The sequence below is a fragment of the Microcebus murinus genome, chromosome 6, assembly GCF_040939455.1.
Source record: "Microcebus murinus isolate Inina chromosome 6, M.murinus_Inina_mat1.0, whole genome shotgun sequence".
Taxonomy (NCBI): domain Eukaryota; kingdom Metazoa; phylum Chordata; class Mammalia; order Primates; family Cheirogaleidae; genus Microcebus; species Microcebus murinus.
This window is the reverse complement of record NC_134109.1, coordinates 107,147,199-107,169,888: the sequence shown is the minus strand read 5'-3', so window position 1 is coordinate 107,169,888 and position 22,690 is coordinate 107,147,199. Positions and strand designations below refer to the sequence as shown.

Genomic DNA, 22,690 nt, shown 5'->3' with positions numbered 1-22,690 from the left:
CCTTTATATTTAAAGAATAAACCAACTCTAAGTCTGTAAGTTTCAGATACACTAACAGTCCTGAAATCACCATGACATAAAAAGTTGTTTTCAAACTCTGCCAGATGAAGGATAGGGTAAAAAACCTGTAACTATCAGAAAGCAGAAATATTTATCTGAAATAACAGGTAACTGTGGAAGTTATCAGCTATGAGTTTTAGAACCAAAGAACTTTGGATATAAGGAGAAAGTGTATGCGTGGCTAATAGACAAGGTAAGGAAAAGCTGTTATCAGTTCAGAGTAGCAAGTCGACCCACTCAGTGAACAAACTAAGAGCTCCACCACAGCCATTCATTTTAATGAAATTACTCAAATTTCCCCTTTCTTAGAGTACTATGGGAACCAGATGGAGGAAGATGGGCTAACGTTGTCTCATCAAATATTTGCAAAGATTATGCAGATACCTGGGAAAGCCTTTGCATGGTGAATATCACAAATAAATGAATAATTGATTCTCATAATATTTAGGTCTTGAATAAAGTTAGGCCTTGATCTGCTTCCAGCCAGTTGATCTTTTTAATTATGTAGGCCATGCAACAAGTCTTTGGTTCTATTCTATAGTTTCCTTCTTTGCATTCCTCTAGATTTCATATATTCTTGATTTGTTTTCCAGAGCACTGCTTTTCCTTTAGCATAAGCCAATGTGGATAAGGGAGACCAAAAGGAAACTGATTTCATACCAATAAGAAAAGTCTTACTGGAACCTTGTTTGTAATGAATGTTCACATAAGTTGGTTATAAGGTTTTGGTGTATAATTTCAAGACATTTTCACAGACGATATTGCTCTCAAGGCAGGGTTAAAGTGAAACTGTCCATTAGGATAATGCAGAGGATAATATTTGTTCAGGAAAAAGTAAGAATATTAAGCTTTCCTCTACTAGGCATCTTCCCTCAGGCACTGAGATTGCAGTTATCAACAAATGGGGAAGGGCAGAAAGAGGAGACTTCAAAAGTCACAAATATATTTCAACAGCTAATTTTTAGCAAGTCTGTCAATGAGGTCTTTCCATTCTTCCCTCTTCTTTGTGATGTATGGAGGGGTAAGTAGCTGCAGCAGTGATTCTGTCTGCTGCCTAAAGAAGTTGTGACACAAGGCCTCAGTGTTACATATCACGTACATCCCACAGTCATAGCTGTTTTGTTGAGCAGGGGCTCTCTCTTCCACAAAGACCAGTTTGTCTCCTTCTCTGCCTAAGAAAACCTCCAGTTTCTCTGCTACCTGCTTTGCGTGGACTGAGTTGCTCCTACTATGGGAATCATAATGACAAAAGCTATTTTTATCTTGGAGATAAACCAACAAACTCCAGTGGGTTCCCCCAGCTGCATGGTTGGAGTTATCATTGATGGCTAAAAATATAACTCTCTTGTGGGGGAGGTCCAGAGGCTCAAGGAACATGGCGATCTCTGCTGGGTTGCTAGTGCACTTGATGAACTGGGTGACTTCAGGGCTGATGAAGCAGACATGGTCAGAACAGTCACGAAACTGACTGTTGGCAAAGTACTCAAAGGCAAATCCAATAATATGGTCATTAAGCCAGTTTGGTGGATCCAATAGTGAGACATCTGATTGCCGCAGTAGACTGTCCATGTAACTCAAGACTACAGGGTCCATCTTGTACTGATCAGGGTTGCTGAGAAATTCCAGAAGCTGAAGGAGAGGCAAAAGACAATATTTACTGCTGAATATAATACCTGAATGTAAAATGGGCTATAAAATAACAGCTACTCTCATAGGGTTGTGGGAAAGAATAAATATACAGTCAGTCGATCCTTGAACATGGGTTTGAACTGAACGAATCTACCTATATGCAGATTTTCTTCTGCCTCTGCTAGCCCCGAGACAGAAGACCAACCCCTCCTCTTCCTTAGCCTACTCAACATGAAGAAGACCAGGATGAAGACCTTTACGATGATCCACTTCCACTTAATGAATAGTAAATACATTTTCTCTGCCTTATATAGTAATTTTCTTAATATTATTTTCTTTTCTCTAGCTTGCTTTATTATAAAAATACAGTATCTATTAAACATAACATAAAAAATATGTGTTGACTATTAGTAAGCCTTCTGGTCAGCAGTAGACTATTAGTAAAATTTTTAGGGAGTTAAAAGTTATACACAGATTTTTGACTACATGGGGCATCAGGACGCCTAATCCTTAGGTTGTTCAAGGGTCAACTATAATTGTAGGTAACTTTAGCTTAAGTGCTGTATGTAAACAATTAGTTAGAATACTAACTATGGAAAGTTTTCATGTAGACAGTATGCATGAATTTTTTTTTCTTTTTGGCTTCTGAATTGCAAAGACAGTAAGCATGAATTTTTAATTTTCTTCTTAAATGCAGAGACTGCATATAAATAAAATTATAGCTAATGTTTTACCAAACACTATAGCACTTACCATCTTATTTGGCTCTTTAAGGAATATGCATGATAATGGTAGCAAATTATTTTTATATTAAAGATGAACTCAAAGAATCTAAAAAAAAAAGTGCAGGGCACAGTGGCTTGTGTCTGTAATCCCAGCTACTCAGAAGGCTGAGGTGGGAGGACTGCTTGAGGCCAGGAGTTCGAGACCAGCCTTGGTGAGAGAGCAAGACTGTCTCAAAAAAAAAAGTTACTAATTACCAAGTGAAATAGTTTCCATTTCAACATTAATTTTCAAGAGATAAGATAAAATATTGCTTCCGTCTGGGGGCGGTGGCTCACGCCTGTAATCCTAGCACTCCGGCCGAGGTGGGAGGATTGCTTGAGGTCAGGAGTTCGAGACTAGCCTGAGCAAGAGCAAGACCCTGTCTCTAGTAAAATAGAAAAAATTAGTTGGGTATGGTGGTATGTACCTATAGTCCCAGCTACTGAAGAGGCTGAGGCAGGAGGATTGATTGAGCCCAGGAGTTTGAGGTTGCTGTGAACTAGGCTGACGCCACAGCACTCTAGCCTGGGAAACAGAGTGAGACTCTGTCCCAAAAAAAGAAACAAAAAAATATTGCTTCCTCTTCCATAATGGAAAGTGATAGTGATAAGGGTTGTCGTTAAAAGGAACTAGAATTTTTTTATATGTATGTATGTGTGTGTGTACACACACACACACACACACACACACACACACACACATATACACATTTTGAGATGGAGTCTTACTCTTGTTGCCCAGGCTAGAGTGCTGTGGCATCAGCCTAGCTCACAGCAACCTCAAACTCTTGGGCTCAAGCAATCCTCCTAACTCAGCTTCCCGAATAGCTGGGATTACAGGCATACACCATCATGCCCGGCTAATTTTTTCTATATATATTTTTTGTTGTCCAGCTAATTTCTTTGTATTTTTTTAGTAGAGACGGGGGTCTTGCTCTTGCTTAGGCTGGTTTCGAACTCCCAAGCTCAAATGACCCACCCGTCTCAGCCTTTCAGAGTGCTAGGATTACAGGCGTGAGCCACCAGCGCCCATCCAGGAACTATAATTTCAACAATAGAAAATCATGACAGTAATCAAATGAAATTCATTTCTGAGACTGTTCAGCTATGAGCATGAGTGATATAATTTACCTTTGCCCATTTCCCCATCCATAACCTTAAGAGATACCATAAAGATGATATAGTGTTTATAATGAAAGTTAGAACTTCTTTGGACCTTTTATTTTTTTAAATTTTTTTTTTTTTTTTTTTTTTTGAGACAGAGTCTCGCTTTCTTGCCCAGGCTAGAGTGAGTGCCGTGGCGTCAGCCTCGCTCACAGCAACCTCAGACTCCTGGGCTCAAGCAATCCTCCTGCCTCAGCCTCCCGAGTAGCTGGGACTACAGGCACGAGCCACCATGCCCGGCTGATTTTATATTATATATATTAGTTGGCCAATTAATTTCTTTCTATTTTTATGGTAGAGACGGGGTCTCGCTCAGGCTGGTTTTGAACTCCTGACCTTGAGCAATCCGCCCGCCTCGGCCTCCCAGAGTGCTAGCATTACAGGCGTGAGCCACCTCGCCCGGCCCCTATTTTTTATTTTTTTTTAATTTTTTTATTTTTTTTGAGACAGCGTCTCGCTTTGTTGCCCAGGCTAGAGTGAGTGCCGTGGCATCAGCCTAGCTCACAGCAACCTCCATCTCCTGGGCTCAAGTGATCCTACTGCCTCAGCCTCCGGAGTAGCTGGGACTATAGGCATGTGCCACCATGCCAGGCTAATTTTCTGTATATATATTTTTAGATGGTCAATTAATTTCTTTCTATTGTTAGTAGAGACGGGGTCTCGCTCAGGCTGGTTTCAAACTCCTGACCTTGAACAATCTGCCCACCTTGGCCTCCCAGAGTGCTAGGATTACAGGCGTGAGCCACCACGCCCGGCCTACCTTTTAAAAGGTAGTGTGGCATAGCAATCAGGCCGGGCGTGGTGGCTCACGCCTGTAATCCTAGCACTTTGGGAGGCCGAGGCGGGCGGATTGCTCAAGGTCAGGAGTTCGAAACCAGCCTGAGCGAGACCCCGTCTCTACCAAAAATAGAAATAAATTAATTGACCAACTAAAAATATATATACAAAAAATTAGCCGGGCCTGGTGGTGCATGCCTGTAGTCCCAGCTACTCGGGAGGCTGAGGCAGTAGGATCGCTGAGCCCCGGAGTTTGAGGTTGCTGTGAGCTAGGCTGATGCCACGGCACTCACTCTAGCCTGGGCAACAAAGCGAGACTCTGTCTCAAAAAAAATAAAAAAAAAAAAAAGGAGACCTCTGTCTAGCCCTAGTTTTATCGCTGATTTGCTAGTATCATCTTGCCATGTAAATGATTTTGTCCTTGTTTTTGTTATCTGTAAAAAGGGCATATATCTGCCTTACCTACCTCAGAGACTTGTAGAGAAAGTCTAAATAATTTTACTTGAAGGTATTATAATAGTTTCAAAAAATATGTTTTTAATTTGATGATATTAGCAAGATAATAAGAAAATCCAGATAGAGCTCCAAACCAATCCAAGCAAATGAGGTTTAGAAACCAATATCCATTCACATTATCTCTTCCAAAAACAGAATGACTAACTTAGGGCAGAAGCAAGACAAGTTGTATAATGAGATTAATATGCTTGTGATCACTCAAAATCAGGTGCTAAAAAAGACAAGAAGTCTGATGGGTGCAGAAGATGACACCAAATATAAGCCTAACAGACTCAACAGAGTTATAGAGAGCTAACTGTTATGCACTGACCTGGTACCACAACAGTATTTCTAAAAATCACATAGCAATAAACTGTCACATGCATATTGAAAGTACAAAACAAAACATATTGTAAGAAAACAGTATTACTGTTGTGAAGGACAAGGCTAGAATTATAACATCAAGTTAATTATGGCCATTAGGCAATTATTTTACCACTTGATTATACCATTAAAACAACAAAATTTTGTGATATAACCATTTTCATGTAATCAAAACTTTTCAAAAACCTATATAAAAATAAATCTATCCCTTAAGAAAAAAAGCTAAAGTAAATGAAGTAACTATGAAGCATCCAAGATGGTTTTATGTAAATACAATATATCATAATCTGAACTATTTCAGACATAATATAAGGCTGTTTATGAGAAAAAATATATATATAATAAGATGGCATGAATTAAGATTTTCTTAAGAAAAGAGGAATAAATAGAGCAGAGACATAAACTGGAGCCAGGAATGAAGTTAATGAGGCATACAGCACATTTGTTATGGGTGGGCCACATATTTGGCTGTAAGCTTTTTTGGCAGCTAATCAGAGAGAGTTAAGTTAAACATTCACAATGTTCATAAGGTAAAAGCAAAGCAACTGCTCAGGAGAGGTAAAAGAAGTTTTTGTATGAAAGTCAGTTTTTTCTCAAGAAATTTTAATAAAAGAAGACACAGTGTATCAACAAATAGTTTCACAATATCCTTATGATAGATGCAATAGTTTGATAGGATTATTTTCTATAATGATCCTTAATATCTAGCCTGATGGCAAATGGGAAAATAGCAATCTGGTAAAAGCAAGTTGGTGAAAACTAAGTAATCATCTTGTTGATCTGACTTCATCTAAGAGTATATTAATATAAAGGGGAATAATTGCATGAGTGTCAATCAAGGCTCCCTGGATACAGCATCTCCCCCTCATGCCTTCAATATATGTTGCAAAATGATGAGTGTCAGATTGCACAGTTTGTCAAATAACTGGAGACCTGCTCTCTATGCTGCCTGCTGAAATCATACCCATACCTTAACAGCCAACTCAGCTAGGAATAGGGCAGAAGGGTGCCTAAATAGACAGTCATCTCTACCTTGGAGGGAGTGTCCACAGGCAGGGCTAAGATTTTCTTCATTAATAGCTTTTATGTTTTATCTATTTGATTTTTAACATATCTAGCACACAGATAAAGCGTTAATCAAAGCCCTAATTGTATTCTGCAACCGTTTAACTCTAAAAATTCTAATGCAAATAGAACTAAACTAGCTTTTGGTCAAACCACCCTTGGCTAAGAAAAAGAACTCTAAACTTCATATTTGAAGACTTGAATTTTAGACTCAGTTCTGTTACTCATAATACTCATAATTTCTTTAAGTCTCACTTCCTCTTATGTAAAGTGATAATATTAATACATGACCTTTATATAAGGTATATCAATATAAAACAAACACGTACTAAGATTTTTAAAAATACAACATAAAGTATTTCTAGATATCTGTTATGCCATAAGGAAATTTATATCCCAATAACTGATACCTGTAATGTGTTTTACTTAATAAATGTTTGAGTGTTTCTTGTGTACTAGGGGCTAGAAATACAGAATGAGAATGAAATAGTCACAGTTCCTACCCTTTCTTAGCTTAAGCCTATTCTGTTACAGTGAACATATACTGTATATACAATTCGTTTAGTTAATGAACACCTACTGAGGACCTAATGTTAGGTGCTGTGAGAGCTACAAAGATGTATAAGGTGGCTTACAGTCAATGAGGTAAGAAACCTATTCAGAAAAGGCAATAATCATTCCCAGCTAGGAGGGTGAAAAGGAAGCAGCACTCAGATCAGGAAAGGCTTCAAGGAGAAAGTGGCATAAAAGGTGGCTCTTGAAGGGCACGTAGAGTTGGATGCATGGAGAAGGGCATTAAGAATACAGAGAGGCAAGAATACTGCTAAGTGTGGAGAGAATCTTGAGTAGTCCAGTGTGGCTGGAATTACGTGGGAGTAGTAGGGGTGTAGGTGAGGGTTAGAAGAATAAGATCATTAGAAGCTAAGTGGTAACAGACTGAATTCCAGGTGAAGGAGTTTTAAATTTATACTGGAGGAAATGGCTAGGCCAATACTTAAATTAATAATTTAATCATAATATACAGAATTAATTGGTAGGGAGAGAAACTGAAGGCAGAGATCAATTAGATTTTCACTCAAAGTAAAGGTAGGAGGTAATGACCTAAGCCAAGTGAAACAGTAGTAAGAATGGAGAAACAGATATTGCAGACAGAGAATAAGATTCAGTAAGTGATCAGAGGAGGGTGGATAAAAGAGAAGAATTATGAACTGGTTTGGGGTTTCAGTGGGGAGAGTGGGAGGATGATGATAATAGTATTAACAGGGTGGGATAAAAGAAGATGGAAGGGGACCTAGCAAAAGAACTAAGAACCATCTATAACATCATAGGAATATTTCTTTTCTATATAGTGAGCACTGTGCCTGGCATATCTGAGGTTCAATAAATGTGTACTAGATAAATGAAACATTTTACAAAAGGAATCAGAAAATATGGAATAGAGAAAAAAGGAGAAATGAGATCTCAAGACTTTTGTATCTTCTGTAACATTTCTATTCTTACTTTGGTTTTGTGCTTTCTCTGTTTTCCTTGGTTGCTGACCTGTGTACTTGGTCTTGGTCGCTGGTAAGTAAGATTGGGTGAACAGTAAGAAAGGTGAGTGAACTGGGGAGACAATGACCTTCTCATAGTCCTATTTGTAAAATCCTATAAAACATGTTATACTTCTATGATTTGGGATGAGGCTCTGACTTTGCCACTTGCTATTTATGTGACCCTGGGCAAGTTATTCATCCTCTTTCTGGGCCACATTTTCCTCATCTGTGAAATGAGATAGTAGCAGAACTCTCACAGGGTTGTTATGTGAATTAAAAATATGCATGAAAACATTTAGCACATTGTCTGATATATAGCAGGCTCTCAAAAAAGTTAGTTTCCTTCCCTGTTACCTATATTTGGGATGGTAATAATGGACCCTAAAGATTTTTGGAAAATAAAGCATTTGTTTGTCTCTTCATAGAAAGCTACAAAGTCATCAAAGATAGAACTAGCCATGGCATGACTCTGTGCTCTTGTAAGCTTACTTTTGGCATAAGAAAAATGAATGCTAATCCAGAGAAAATTGTTCTCTCTTTTATATTTTAACCAAAGCTAACTGACCCAGGGAGAAAACTGTTCTCTTAACCTGAGAGTGAAGCAATAATATTAATGTGTTGTTAGTATACACAAACCCTGTGATTACAGGGTTTAGTTTATTATATCTTCCAATTTCTGCAACTAAATGAAGCTAATATTGAATTCACAGTGTAAGGCCCGGTGCAGTGGCTCACGCCTATAATCCTAGCACTCTGGGAGGCTGGAGGCAGGCAGATTGCTCAAGGTCAGGAGTTCAAAACCAGCCTGAGCAAGAGCAAGACCCCGTCTCTACTAAAAATAGAAAGAAATTAATTGACCAACTAAAAATATACATACAAAAAATTAGCTGGGCATGGTGGCGCATGCCTGTAGTCCCAGCTACTCGGGAGGCTGAGGCAGTAGGATCACTTGAGCCCAGGAGATGGAGGTTGCTGTGAGCTAGGCTGATGCCAGGGCAACAAAAACAAAGTGAGACTCTGTCTCTAAACAAACAAACAAGAAAAGAATTCACAGTGTAGAACAATTCCTAAACAAAGGTTTAATTTTAATAGAAGATATTATTTTTTCATATTAATCCTAAAATCATTAAAATGTACACTACTTGAAAACTGTTATACAATTTAAAAAGTAATAAAAACTAAATTAAAGGGAAAATTCACAGTTCAAGAGGAGGCATTCTGATTATCTGTTGATAAAGGAAGAAGCTGCTGGTTCAGCAGAAACATTAGGTTGGAAGTTGAAAACATAGGATTCGGTTTGGATCTGCAATTGATCAGCTGTTTAGAGAAGTCACTTAACCTCTGGGCCTCAGCTTCAAAATCTGTAAACTGAGGGATTTGGATCAGATAAATAAAAGTTCTAGCCAGGGATGCACATCAGAATCATCTATGGGGACTTTATAGAACATACATGATCTATATCTGGGGGTAGGGTCTGGGCACCTATATTTTAAAGACATTTCCAAGTAATTCTATGACTTCCAAGTTTCCTCCCGCTCTACACTCTATGATTCAAAGTCTAAGCTCTTATCTTTGCCAATTTTTAAATTCTGTCATCCTATTTTAAAAATCCTGCAAATTCTAGTTTTCTAGTCCAAGGGTCTGCAAACTATAGCCTGCAGGACCAAACTTGGTCCAGGGCCTCTTTTTATAAATAAAGTTTTATTGAAACAAAGCCATGCTCATTTGTTTACATATTGTTTATGGCTGCTTTTGAGATACAAGGACAAAGCTGAGTCACCTGTGAAGCCTAAAATATTTACTGTTTGGCCTCTTAGAGAAAAACTTTGCCAATCCCTTTTCTAGACCACTGTTATGTAATCTATAGTAAATTTCTAGGTTGAATTAATTTTAAGAGCTTTTAAAGTTCTAATAAAGCACTGAGGCTATTTATTAAAATATCTTAAAGGCAGTAACCTTTAACTAGAGGAGTTAATGCTGTTTCAATATGGATTTTTAATGAATGTAAATGCTTAAAAATACTAATTACACTGGATATAGAGAAGAATTATAGATATTATAAGATGTGTAAATATTTACTTTATGAGATCAACATTATACATTAGGGTCTTAAATTAACAAGGATTTTATAAGGCATGCAGCAAGTCTCCTAACTTCTGGGAAAATATGCCTGTTGGCTATTGAATGAAGTAGTAATCCACATACATTTGTTTCATTGAAAACATACTATTCCAGAATTGTGACCTTTACTCACTTTTCCCTTTAATTATTCAGTAAGCGTTCCTTAAAAAGAAAAAAAGAGATAGCCTCATTCAGGTATGTCTTTAAAAACATCACAAAGTACAGCCATTCTGCTCATTTTAAGTAACTATTATAAAAGTTAATAGTTTCTAAATGTAGTTCCTCTCTGCACCCCCTTTGGCTGCTGTTTCAAGTAGTAACAAACTGCAAATGCTGACACATGTGGTCTGTGCTTCTCTAAATCTGCAGTCCCCAACCCCCAGGCCGCAGCCCAGTACTGGTCTGTGGCCTGTTAGGAACCAGGCCTCAAGCATCACTGCCTTAGCTCTGTCTGTGGAAAAACTGTCTTCCACGAAACTGGTCCCTGGTACCAAAAAGGTTGGGGACCACTGAAAATGGATACATCTCCAGCAGGTATCAAACAGCAAACAAATACTAAGAAACAAACACAGGCTAATTACAGTGCATCTTTCTAGAGCTTCAATTTTACCAGCTTTAGGGGAGAAGAGCTAAACAATTGTTGACTTAAAATATTTTAATCAGAAACTTAAAATATTTTAATTATTAACATAAACATGGGTATATTATAGCATTTAATGCAAAATCAGCATGAATTTTAAAAATAAAATATAAGATTCCCATAGAACTTTTGTACTTAAGGCAGGCAATATTCTCTGCTTCATTCACCCTACTGGCTTGCATACTTCAGCAGAACATCCCATAGGTACTGTCCATAGCTGATGTGTCTGTAACATAAACCCCTATTTCTTAGGAACCAGATTCTCTAATAATTAATAAAGGCATGAGCACAAGCTTATACTTTAGTAGCTTAAATGTGTTTAGGAGAAATACATGTATTAATATTAAAGCAAATTTATTCACTTGATCAAAACATTATTGGTGTCTTATGTGTGCCAATTTTGCCTATAATAATCAGACTGGTAATTGAACCTAGTACTATATAATGAAATATGAACATCAACCCAGAATTTTCTATTTTATTCATACCTTACAACCAATCTATAACATGTCCTTTTGATTCTATAGTCAAAATATTCTATCCAATGATTTCCATTTTTACTACTATCACCTTAGTCAAACTGGTCACCATTTCTTGCTTGACCTTGCCTAACAGGTCTCCTTATTTTCATCATTGACCCCCCTCCAGTAAATTCTCCATACAGCCGTCAGAATAATTATTTAAAATTTTAAGTTAGATCATGTCCATCCGTTGCTTAAGATCCTCTCATGGCTCACTATCATAGAAAAAAAAAAAAAAGAAATTTCCTTACTCTAGCTTACAAAACCCTCCCATGATACATGGCTACAGCTGCTTCCCCAACCTCATTTCCTATTATTCTCCCCCTTGCCCACCAAAGCCCCAGCCACACTGACTTTCTTTTTAGTCCTCAAATACACCATGCTTTTTCTTTCTTGAGGGCTGGTAAACTAGCTGTATCTGCACCTTCTAGTGGTTGACTCCTTTTGTTTGGTAGATCTCACTTTAAATGTCACTTATTCACAGAGGTTTCCCCTGACCAGCCAAAATAAAGAGGCCACCAGTCACTCTCTGTCACTCTAATTTCAATTGCTTGCATAGCATTCATGACCATCGATAGTTTATTTATTTATTGGTTAATATTTTCTCCCCACCCCTCTAAAATAAGAATGTAAACTCCACGAAAATAAAAGAACAAGGGACCTTCTCTGCCTTGTTTACTATTTTAACCCTAGGGCCTAAAACAGTGCTTGTCAGGGATGTACTCGATAAATAATTATAGAATAAATGAATAAATAATGGTGTATAGATCTCAATATAAATCAAGTTTTACAGAGAAATGTTTACATTTACAAAGTCTTAGAAGGGGTCTTTAGTGTCCCTTCTAGTTTAACTTCCTATTCCATGTAAGAATTCTTCATTTCTCCTCTTAGGACAAGGTGCAGAGGCTTGACTTACAACAAGCTATATGGTATTAGAGCAGAAATAGATGTATCAATGGAACAATATAAAAACAAATTCATACAAAGACTAGAAACTTTAAATATAATGATGAAGCCATTACAAATCAATGGAAGAGTCTGTTCTTATAGGTAATGTACTGGCTATTACGTTTATCTGACAAGTCAGTAGGGGAAATTATGGATTTTTCCAAGGTTTTCAGTGTCTTCCACTGACGTCTATGTTCTTCTATAGCAGCTCTGTCCAATAGGACTTCTTGTGATTGAAATATTCTTTATTTTCAATGTTCAATACAGTAACCACTAGCTACCTGTGGCTGAGTACTTGAAATGTGGTCAGTGTGACTGAGGAATTGAGTATTTATATTTAATTTTAATTAATTTAAAATTTAAATAGCCACATGTGGCTAGTGGCTAGTATATTGGACAGCTTGGTTCTATAGGCTTCCAGAGGTATTTTTGGAAGAACGAAAAATAGGATTACATGGTTAAATAAGTTAGGGAAATGTTAACTACTAAAACTCCTTATTAGAGATTGATAATGCACACAAGCACAGAAAAACCTAGAAAAAGTTTGGCAATACAAATTTTATTTAACTTTTTTTTTATTTTTTAATTTTTTTTTATATTTAACTTTTTTTGATCTGACCTTTTCCCCAACTTGTTTGACCATGAAAATTTTTTTTTGTTTTGAAGCATATATATTAACACCTTATGGTCTGTGTACTTAAATGTGGGAGATGCTTGCAGGATTTTTTAATAAATGGCATTGGCATAATTTGTTAATCATTTGATTAAAAAAAAGGTAGAGTCCTTCTTCATACCTTAAATTATATTTTAGATGGAGGAAACAGTTAAATGCTAAAAAGTGAAACAAAAATATAATACAAGCACATATAATATACTTATATGACTGGCCAATAAATACATGTAAAGACATTGAACACCTTACTGGTAATCAAAGAAATGCACATTAAAACAAGATTTAATTCTTCACCAAACTAGCAAAGATGAAGAAAACATAATAACCAACACTGCTGAAAGACTAGGAAAATGAGCACTTTCATTTTGATAGGAGTATAAATAAATGCAATCTTTTTGAAGAGTAATTTGTCATTATATTTTACTTTTTAAGAAATGTACAAATGTAGGGATTATACCTTCAGAAATTTATCTTAAGTGAAACATTAAGAATTTGTGCAAAATTTTAACAAGATGATCACCACAGCAAATATTTGTAAAAGAAAAATTGGAAACAACCTGGAGTTCAAAAGAGGTCCAGTAAATTAAATAATAGGGTTTCCACACAATGAAATAGTGTTCAGCTACTAAATACAACATTGAAGATGTAAATTTATTGACATAGAAAAATGTTCATGAAATGTTTCAAAAAGGACAGTGATATAAAATTTTGTGTATGATAAAAACATATACAAAAATTAAGAACGATATCCATCAAAAGTTCAAATACATTTTTCTTTAAGAAACAGGATTAATACTTTTTTTGAACTCCTGACCTCGAGCAATCTGCCCGCCTCGGCCTCCCAGAGTGCTGGGATTACAGGCGTGAGCCACTGCGCCCAGCCAATACTTTTTTGATTTGTTTTTCTTTCTACCTTTTGATATTTTCTGCTTTAATTCCCCCCCTTTCTTTTTATTCTGAGTATATAACCAGTATATATACAATGATTTCCATTTTGGGGTAGGGGGAAGATATACCACCTCCCACTCTTACACTGACCTAAAATATGTCTTTTTCTTCAACTTAGGAGTTTTAGTTCTGTCCTCTGGAAAAAACAGAGTAAATCTAATCTCTTTCCCATAAACCTTCAATCACGAATATTTAAAAATAATTTGATGTTTACTAAAATTAGAAGATTATGCCCAGCTTCTAAGGTATGGTCCCATTTGCACTTTCACAAAAAGAATCAGATCCGAGACCAAATGTGCTCTTTTTTTTTTTTTTTTTTGAGACAGAGTCTCACTTTGTTGTCCAGGCTAGAGTGAGTGCCATGGCGTCAGCCTAGCTCACAGCAACCTCAAACTCCTGGGCTCGAGCGATCCTTCTGCCTCAGCCTCCTGAGTAGCTGGGACTACAGGCATGCGCCACCATGCCCGGCTAATTTTTTATATATATATCAGTTGGCCAATTAATTTCTTTCTATTTATAGTAGAGACGGGGTCTCGCTCTTGCTCAGGCTGGTTTTGAACTCCTGACCTTGAGCAATCCGCCCGCCTTGGCCTCCCAGAGAGCTAGGATTACAGGCGTGAGCTACCGCGCCCGGCCTAAATGTGCTTTTTTATGGTAGCATAAAACAAATATTTTCAGGAAGGAAGTTCAAGGCTGCTTTTGGGGTTTCAATTTCCCCCAATTAAACATTTTCTTTTAATGTTAAGCCTAAACCATGCAGAGATTTGTATAACATGGCATGTAAAAATTACCATCAAGATTTATATAACCCTCTTGAGTGCAGAGATTAGATTTTACCAATTTCTTCAGTGCCTGACAAACTAAAGTTTTAATAAATAAATATTTTTCCTGAGCAAAATACAGAAGTGAAATATATTTTTAAAAACTCATAAAAATATAAAACTGTTAAACACAGAAAATATGCTCAATTTTATAAATAATTTATATATTTCATGTTCCTCTAACATCAGTATTTCACAAATAGAGGAATGCAGCTTTCAAAGTAGAAAAACCACTTTGTGTGATGATAATGCCTGGTAACTCTACTGCCAAAAATTCCATTTTGTCCTGTCTTGGGGCAGGGAGATAGAAGAAATCCTAAAAGATCACCTTGTTTAACACCAAAGCTCTTCATTTATAACTCTGTAACTAGGCACAGCTATCAATGTCATTGACCATAAAAAGAGGCTGGGGTGGTGGCTCACGCCTGTAATTCTAGCACTCTGGGAGGCCTAGGTGGGCGGATTGCTCGAGGTCAGGAGTTTGAAACCAGCCTGAGCAAGAGCAAGACCCCGTCTCTACTATAAATAGAAAATAAATTAATTGGCCAAGTAATATATATGTAGAAAAAATTAGCCAGGCATGGTGGCACATGCCTGTAGTCCCACCTACTTGGTAGGCTGAGGCAGCAGGATTGCTTGAGCCCAGGAGTTTGAGGTTGCTGTGAGCTAGGTTGACGCCATGGCACTCACTCTAGCCTGGGCAACAAAGCGAGACTCTGTCTCAAAACAAAACAAAACAAAACAAAACAAAACAAAACAATTCTATTCCCAGTGTACCATTTCTACCTCATTTCTACCTCGACATCTGTAATTGTGTCACGGTTTTTGTCTTTACTATAAACTTGGTGTATACCAAGTTTTTCTTTTTTTTTTTTCTTTTTTGAGACAGAGTCTTGCTTTGTTGCCCAGGCTAGAGTGAGTGCCGTGGCGTCAGCCTAGCTCAAAGCAACTTCAAATTCCTGGGCTCAAGCAATCCTGCTGTCTCAGCCTCCCGAGTAACTGGTACTACAGGCATGTGCCACCATGCCCGGCTAATTTTTTGTATGGTCAATTTTTAGTTGGTCAATTAGTTTCTTTCGATTTTTTTTAGTAGAGACGGGGGTCTCACTCTTGCTCAGGCTGGTTTCGAACTCCTGACCTCAAGCAATCCGCCCGCCTCGGCCTCCCAGAGTGTCAGGATTACAGGCATGAGCCACTGCGCCCGGGCCAAGTTTTTCTTATACTTTGTTTTGCCTGAAATTTTCTGCAAGACATTTTCTGTTCTCTCTTGGACTGGATAGTTTAGATAGTTTAGATACCAAACTAAACTGGTATTGTTTAGTTTCAAAGGAGCTGGGTTACCTATTCTGTGTTGAACCATATCACCACCCAAAGGCCTCCAATTGTTTGATGGACAGCAAGTCAATACAGACTAGTCATGCTGAAGAAAGTAGCAATGGTGGCTTCTCAGAGAATCTGGTTCTGTAAGTTAACTTTACATTATTCATTTGGATTAGTAATACTTGAACCCCAAATTCAAATTTTTTGACTATGTTTAAAAAGCACAAAATTTGGGTATTGGCTGGGATTTGAACAGTAAGTTTTTATATAGTCTGGTAATGATTGGTTTCAAAGGCTACCTGGGTTTTGAGGACTTTCCTTTATGTTTGCTAGTATGTTTTACTCATCCAAGAGGTTTAAGGGATTGGAAAGGAGAGAGGAGTTCAGACCTTAAAAAAAATCACAAATGTAGGATCATAGGTACAGATAGAATTTGACTGAGGAAGCCCCCTTTTTTTGGTTTTAATTTCCCCCAATTAAGGCTGGGTATGGTGGCTTATGACTGTCACCAGTAGAAATTTTACAATATTTATATATCACATTAAAGTTGCTGTAGGTATATAATTTATACTCATCACTAACTTGGGTTTTGTTTTTTTTTGAGACAGGGTCTCACTCTCCCAGGCTGGAGTGCACTGGTGTGATCATAGCTCACTGTGGCTTCCAACTCCTGGGCTTAGCTGATCCTCCTGACTCAGCCTCCCAAGTAGCTGGGACTACAGGTACACGTCACCATGTCTGGAAAATTTTTTGATTTTTTGTAGAGACAGGGTCTTGCTATGTTGCCCAGACTAGTCTTGAACTCCTCTCCTCAAATGATTCTCTTGCAGCCTCCTAAAGTGCTGGGATTACAAGCATGAGCCATCATGCCAGGCCCTCATCACTACTTTGAAATTACATAATTAGAGCTGCTGCTAGATGTTATTTAATGCATAAAGTACATATGTAACTATATTGCATATTTATTTTAATATTTTAAAAACTTTTGGCCAGGTACAGTGGCTCACACCTGCAATCCTAACACTCTGGGAGGCCAAGGCGGGAGGATCACTCAAGGTCAGGAGTTTGAGACCAGCCTGAGCAAGAGTGAGACCTTGTCTCTACTAAAAAATAGAAGGAAATTAGCTGCATGGCTAAAAATATATAGAAGAAAATTAGCCAGGCATGGTAGCAGCATGCCTGTAGTCCTAGCTACTTGGGAGGCTGAGGCAGGACTGCTTAAGCCCAGGAGTTTGAGGTTGTTGTGAGCTAGGCTGACGCCATGGCACTCTATCCCAGGCAATAGAAGGAGACTCTGTCTCAAAAAAGAAAAAGAAAAAAAAACTTTCAAAAATATTGGTTTCCTTTATGTTATTATATATTTTGTTTTATTATATTTTATTTTATTCTGAAACAGAGTCTCACTCTGTTGCTCTGCATAGAGTGCAGTGGCAGTCATATGTCATTGTAGCTCACTGCAACCTCAAATTCCTGGTCTCAAGTGATCCTTTTGCGTCAGCCTCTCAAGTAGCTGGAACTACAGGCACACAATACAATGCCTGGCTAATTTTTCTATTTTAGTAGAGATGGAGTCTTGTTCTTGCTTAGGCTGGTCTTGAATTCCTGAGCTCAAGCAATCCTCCCTCCTTGGCCTTCCAGAGTGCTAGGTTTATAGGCACAAACCACCGTGCCCAGCCATGTATTTTATTTTATACATCTAAAAACATTTTTATGAAATCAGGTTCATAAACCAGACTGCCAAGAGGTCCATGGTATAAAAGAAGTTAAGAATCTTTGTTATTTATTCTTATTAATTGCTTATTGTATATAACCTAAACTTTTTTTTTTTTTTTTTTTTTGAGAAAGAGTCTCACTTTGTTTTGAGTGCTGTGGCGTCAGCCTAGCTCACAGCAACCTCAAACTCCTGGGTTCAAGCAATCCTACTGCCTCAGCCTCCCAAGTAGCTGGGACTACAGGCATGTAACCACCATGCCCAGCTAATTTTTTCTATATATATTAGTTGGCCAATTAATTTCTTTCTATTTATAGTAGAGACGGAGTCTCGCTCTTGCTTAGGCAGGTTTCGAAGTCCTGACCTCGAGCAGTCTACCCGCCTCGGCCTCCCAGAGTGCTAGGATTACAGGCGTGAGCCACCTCACCCAGCCAACCTAAACTCTTTAGCATGGAATTCAAGGTTCCTCATAATCTGTTCACACCCACTTTATCATCTTCATCTCTGTCCCACCCCTACTCTCCACGTTGTCGCCATACCAGACAACAGTAACTCTCTTATCTGAGGCAGATAGACAGGTTTTTGGATTAACCCTAGTTATCAGCAGCCATGCACTATCTTGGGCTTTACCTTATACATCTCTTTTCTGCCTGCCAAATGAATTCTTTGTTTAAAGGTTTATTTTCCCTAACTTTTTGATCCTAATAGGGCCGTATTTTAAACATCTTTACATCTTGTCCTAACTTAAGTGACTGATGAAACGAATAACAGAAAACAGATTCTAAGTTGGCAAGACAGTGTGTAGTCATCTCTAGGGGAGTGGGCGTTGGTCTTTGAATCTCATCTGGCTTAGTTTTGATCATTTTGAGGATAGAAATTGGGATGGCCCTTGCTGATAAACTCTGGATGAAAGGGAAAGGGATAGGAAAGAGAACAGTAACCAAGGTGGATCTGACTAAGGTTGAGGGATAGAATATGAATATTCCTAAATGGAAAGGCAGGACTGGCTCCTCCCATTTCCCAGAGCAGTTATTCAAAACTTATCACTCTGCTCAAGCTTCTCAAGCCATCCCCAATATTTTATCTCTGTCAACAAATGACCCCCCCAACCCCCCCTCTGGGAGGCAGAGGCGGGCGGATTGCTCGAGGTCAGGAGTTCAAAACCAGCCTGAGCAAGAGTGAGATCCCGTCTCTACTATAAATAGAAAGAAATTAATTGGCCAACTAATATATGTAGAAAAAATTAGCTGGGCATGGTGGCGCATCCCTGTAGTCCCAGCTACTCGGGAAGCTGAGGCAGCAGGATTGCTTGAGCCCAGAAGTTTGAGGTTGCTGTGAGCTAGGCTGACACCACAGCACTCACTCTAGCCTGAGCAACAAAGCGAGACTCTGTCTCAAAAAACAAAACAAAACAAAACAAAAAACAAATGATCCCCATCTTAATATTACAGTTAATATTACGGAGCCAACTCCCTCAACTTACTGCCCTTCCTTACTTCCTTTTTTTTTTTTTTTTTTTTTTTGAGACAGAGTCTTGCTTTGTTGCCTAGGCTAGAGTGAGTGCCCTGTGTCAGCCTAGCTCATAGCAACTTCAAACTCCTGGGCTCCAGCGATCCTACTGCCTCAGCCTCCCGAGTAGCTGGGACTACAGGCATGTGCCACCATGCCTGGCTAATTTTTTCTATAGATAATTAGTTTGCCAATTAATTTCTTTGTATTTATAGTAGAGAAGGTCTACACTCTTGCTCAGGCTGGTTTTGAACTCCTGACCTCGAGCAATCCACCTGCCTTGGCCTCCCAGAGTGCTAGGATTACAGGCGTGAGCCACGGAGCCTGGCTCCTACTTCCTATCTTTTCCGTCTCTATAGTTTAGTAGTACTCAGTCCTCAGCTTTAGAGTCACCTGGGGAGCTTTAAAACAATACTGATGCCAGGCACTATCCAGAATTTAATTAAGTCTAGGGTGGGGCAATAGCACTTGTGGTTGTTTTTTTTTTTTTGAGACAGAGTCTCACTCTTGCCCAGGCTAGAGTGCCAGGGTGTTGACCTAGCTCACAGCAACCCAAACTCCTAGGCTTAAGCAATCCTTCTGCCTCAGCCTCCCAAGTAGCTGCAACTATAGGCATGCACCAGCAGGCCTGGCTAATTTTTTCTATATATATTTTTAGTTGTCCAGATAATTTTCTATTTTTAGTAGAGATGGGGTCTCGCTCTTACTCAAGTTGGTGTTGAACTCCTAACCCTGAGCCATCATCCCTCCTCAGCCTCCCAGAGTGCTAGGATTACAGGCGTGAGCCACCGTGCAGGGTCACAACACTCGGTTTGTTTAAAAGGAAAAAAAACAACTGTCCTAAGTGATTTTAAAGTACATACGAGGTTTAGTTCCACTAGTGCTCTAGATCTTATAGATTAGCCTCTCTCACCGAAGAACATTACACTTCTGTCCCATGGTCCACTTTTTTTTTGATGAGACACTCTCACTGCAACCTCTAACTTCCAGGCTCAAGCAAGATCCTCCTAGCTCAGCCTCTGAGTAGGACTACAGGCACACAGCACCACGCCCACACCCAGGCTGATCTTGAACTCCTGGGCTCAAGAGATCCAGCTACCTTGGCTCCCAAAGTGCTGGGATTACTGGCGTGAGCTACCAAGCACGCTCCATGGTACACTTTTATGCCTATGAGTCTTCCACATTTAAACAAAACTTTCTTACGGCCCACATTCTTGTTCCTCATTTCTCTCACCTTTTATAGCGATTCTTCTTTACAGGGAAATCTACACCAGCATGGTTTCCACCAGGTTTATTCTACTTCTCTTACTTTTCGCTATTCCAGATCAATACTGTCATATGCTTTGCACCCATCATTCTCTCTGGTTCTACCTTCTCTCCCATTTCTTTGACCAGGTACTGTTCACTAGTCTTCTAAAGAAGTCCTGTAAGAGCGACCCAAAGGTCACCTTGGAAAAGGTTTCCTCTCGTCCTTCTACACAATCAGGAGCTCCTCCTGGCGCAGGGCGCATCCTGTGCTTTCCCCCCCTCTATTATTAATTTTACTGTGCTACCACTGCGGATTCTCTCATAGTCTCCTATATAACAGCATTTCAAAAAGCTGAGACTATTTCATTCGCCTCTGACATTCTGGAATCTCAGGCATGGAAACCACTCAGTGAAAAGTCTGAGGAATGAATGGAAACGAAGACTGAGAAACGGAGGTCGGGGGCGGTGACAAGGGGGGAGGGAAAGGGGCGTGTGCGTGTGGAAAGGGGCGGGGGCTGTGAGGGGCGGCGCTGATAATCCAGCGCCAGAGTGGGGAGGGGGCACGGATACGCCAGTCTTTGTGGGCGGGAAAGCAATCCAGTGCTGGGACAAACTGAGACAAACCAAAGTGGGGAGGCGGCTTCTTACCTGCCTCAGGCCTCACCACCACAACCAGCCTTCAGGCACCTCTGTATTGGCCGGAAAGCGAGAGCTACGGTCGCAAACTCTGAGTTTTCTTCCCCAACCTTGCGACATTGCTCTCTAGTAGAGGGAAAATCTAAGTGTTAGTGCCCAGCTCTGCCGTAAGGTGAGGAAGAAAAGTTTGGGCGGGGCCTACTCAAGCGTAGGAAATGGGGCGTGTCCGCGCAAGCGCATACTGTACTCTCAGGCGGTGTCACGTGCGGGGGCGGGGCCGGGCGGGGCTGGCAGTAGGGGGCGTGGGAGGTAAGTGCGCGCGCGCCTGCTCGCCTGCAGCCGAGGAGTCGCGCGGGGCGGGGCCGCGTGCGCGGGGCCGGGGGCGCGCTGGCCGAAGCGGACTAGGGACGCGGCGGCGGTTGACTGTAGCTGTTGGGAGTACAGAACCGCCAGCAGTGTGAGAGGCGGCGGCCGCGGAGGCAATCGCTGCACCAACAGAGGCGGCCACAGCGGTTGAGGCGGCGGTCCGACGCGTGCTTTCTGGCGGGCGCGGCGGGGGATGTGCCTGCCCAGGCCGGGCGGAGTCTCTCTGACAGGGCGGGGGATGCGCAGCGGCCGCTTGCCCGGACCCTGAGGCGGCTGGGCCCATCCTGGAACCGTCCGACCCTCCGTGGCCTCGGCCTCTGCTGCCTCCTCGGGCCTGAGCCTGGGGCCGAGGGTGGGAGGCAGCTTCCGCTGTCGAGGAGGGGGCTGTGGTGGCCACCGCGGCGGAGCCCGAGGTAAGACCCGCCCAAGCCCCAGCGGCCCTGCAGCCAGTTCTGGCCCACGTCTCAGTCTCGCTCTTTGGCTCTCGTAGGGCCGCCCCGCCCCGCCCCGGCGGAGACGCCCCGCGAGCGAGTCTGCCCGAGCCTCCCAAACACCCGATCGCGGCCCGGGATCCCCAGCAGACCGCACCCCTCGGGTGTTCCATTGGCCAGGCACCACTCCGGTCCTCGAGCCTCCCCGGCGCTCCTGTCACGGTTCCGCCCTCGCTCCCGGCAGACCCCATTAGAGCCCCTCAGACTCTCTTAGGACTCTTAATGGAGCCTCCAGACTCCGTTACATCCTCCGAGCTGACCTTATCACGGTTCCCGAGGCAAAGTCTTGACCGCTCCCTAACCCATTGCATCCCCCAGCTACAAGACAGATCTGTCGCTGCCCCCGCCCTTCTTATAGACCCCCTTCCCAGCTGGCTCACCGCCAAGAATGCTAGCTCTTCCCCTACCCATCACGCCTTTCAGATGGCCTGGGTCACGATGCTCTTAGCTCCCAGTAGCTCTGGTGTCAGCCCCTCTAGACACCTTCAGACTTTGGCCTTTACCCCCACCCCTACTGTAGCCTCTCCCGCAGACCTCTCCTCAAGCAAACCTTGTTATCTGTCTCCCCAGTCGTGGTCCTTTCTTTGGTTGAAAGGGCTTTGCCATGAAGTCCTGAGGGGATGTTTGCTTAGCCTAGGGTATTCCCGCCAGTGTGGTTTAAGGGGACCGACTGAGACCCATGTTCGGAGGGTTTGGGCTAAAAAAAGGGAGGGAAAGGGAAGGATATGGGCGGATAGGGCAGGTTGTGTGTGTGCCATTATAAGGTCATACAGCCTACTCATCTTTTCTAGAACGTGTGAGGTAGTCCAGATCTGACATTTTAGGGGCCTCTGTAAGGATGAAATCACATTACATTAATGGTTATAA

At 40.7% G+C, this 22,690-nt stretch overlaps 2 protein-coding genes across 13 annotated transcripts in view; one reads left to right on the top strand and one right to left on the bottom strand.

Moving 5' to 3' along the window:
• Positions 1-317: 317 nt before the first annotated feature.
• Positions 318-22,463, bottom strand: SENP8 (SUMO peptidase family member, NEDD8 specific). Of its 3 annotated transcripts, none has more exons than XM_012768297.3 (3): positions 22,374-22,463; positions 20,979-21,092; positions 318-1,689 (listed from the first exon to the last, which is right to left on the bottom strand). In XM_012768297.3, exon 3 carries the CDS (start codon positions 1,651-1,653, stop codon positions 1,015-1,017), a length of 639 nt encoding a protein of 212 aa, XP_012623751.1. In that variant the 5' UTR covers positions 1,654-1,689; positions 20,979-21,092; positions 22,374-22,463; the 3' UTR covers positions 318-1,014. The 3 variants fall into 3 exon arrangements, with proteins under 3 accessions (XP_012623751.1, XP_075860641.1, XP_012623752.1); XM_076004526.1 differs by lacking the exon at positions 22,374-22,463 and adding an exon at positions 8,748-8,854 and having other exon boundaries at positions 20,979-21,198; XM_012768298.3 differs by lacking the exon at positions 20,979-21,092.
• MYO9A (myosin IXA) overlaps positions 21,286-22,690 on the top strand; it is a 257,752-nt gene continuing 256,347 nt past the window's right edge. For all 10 annotated transcript variants that reach the window (XM_076004523.1, XM_076004524.1, XM_012768294.3 and 7 more), the window contains exon 1: positions 21,286-21,745. The gene's annotated coding sequence lies outside the window, so the exon portion shown is untranslated. The remainder of the gene's footprint in view (positions 21,746-22,690) is intronic.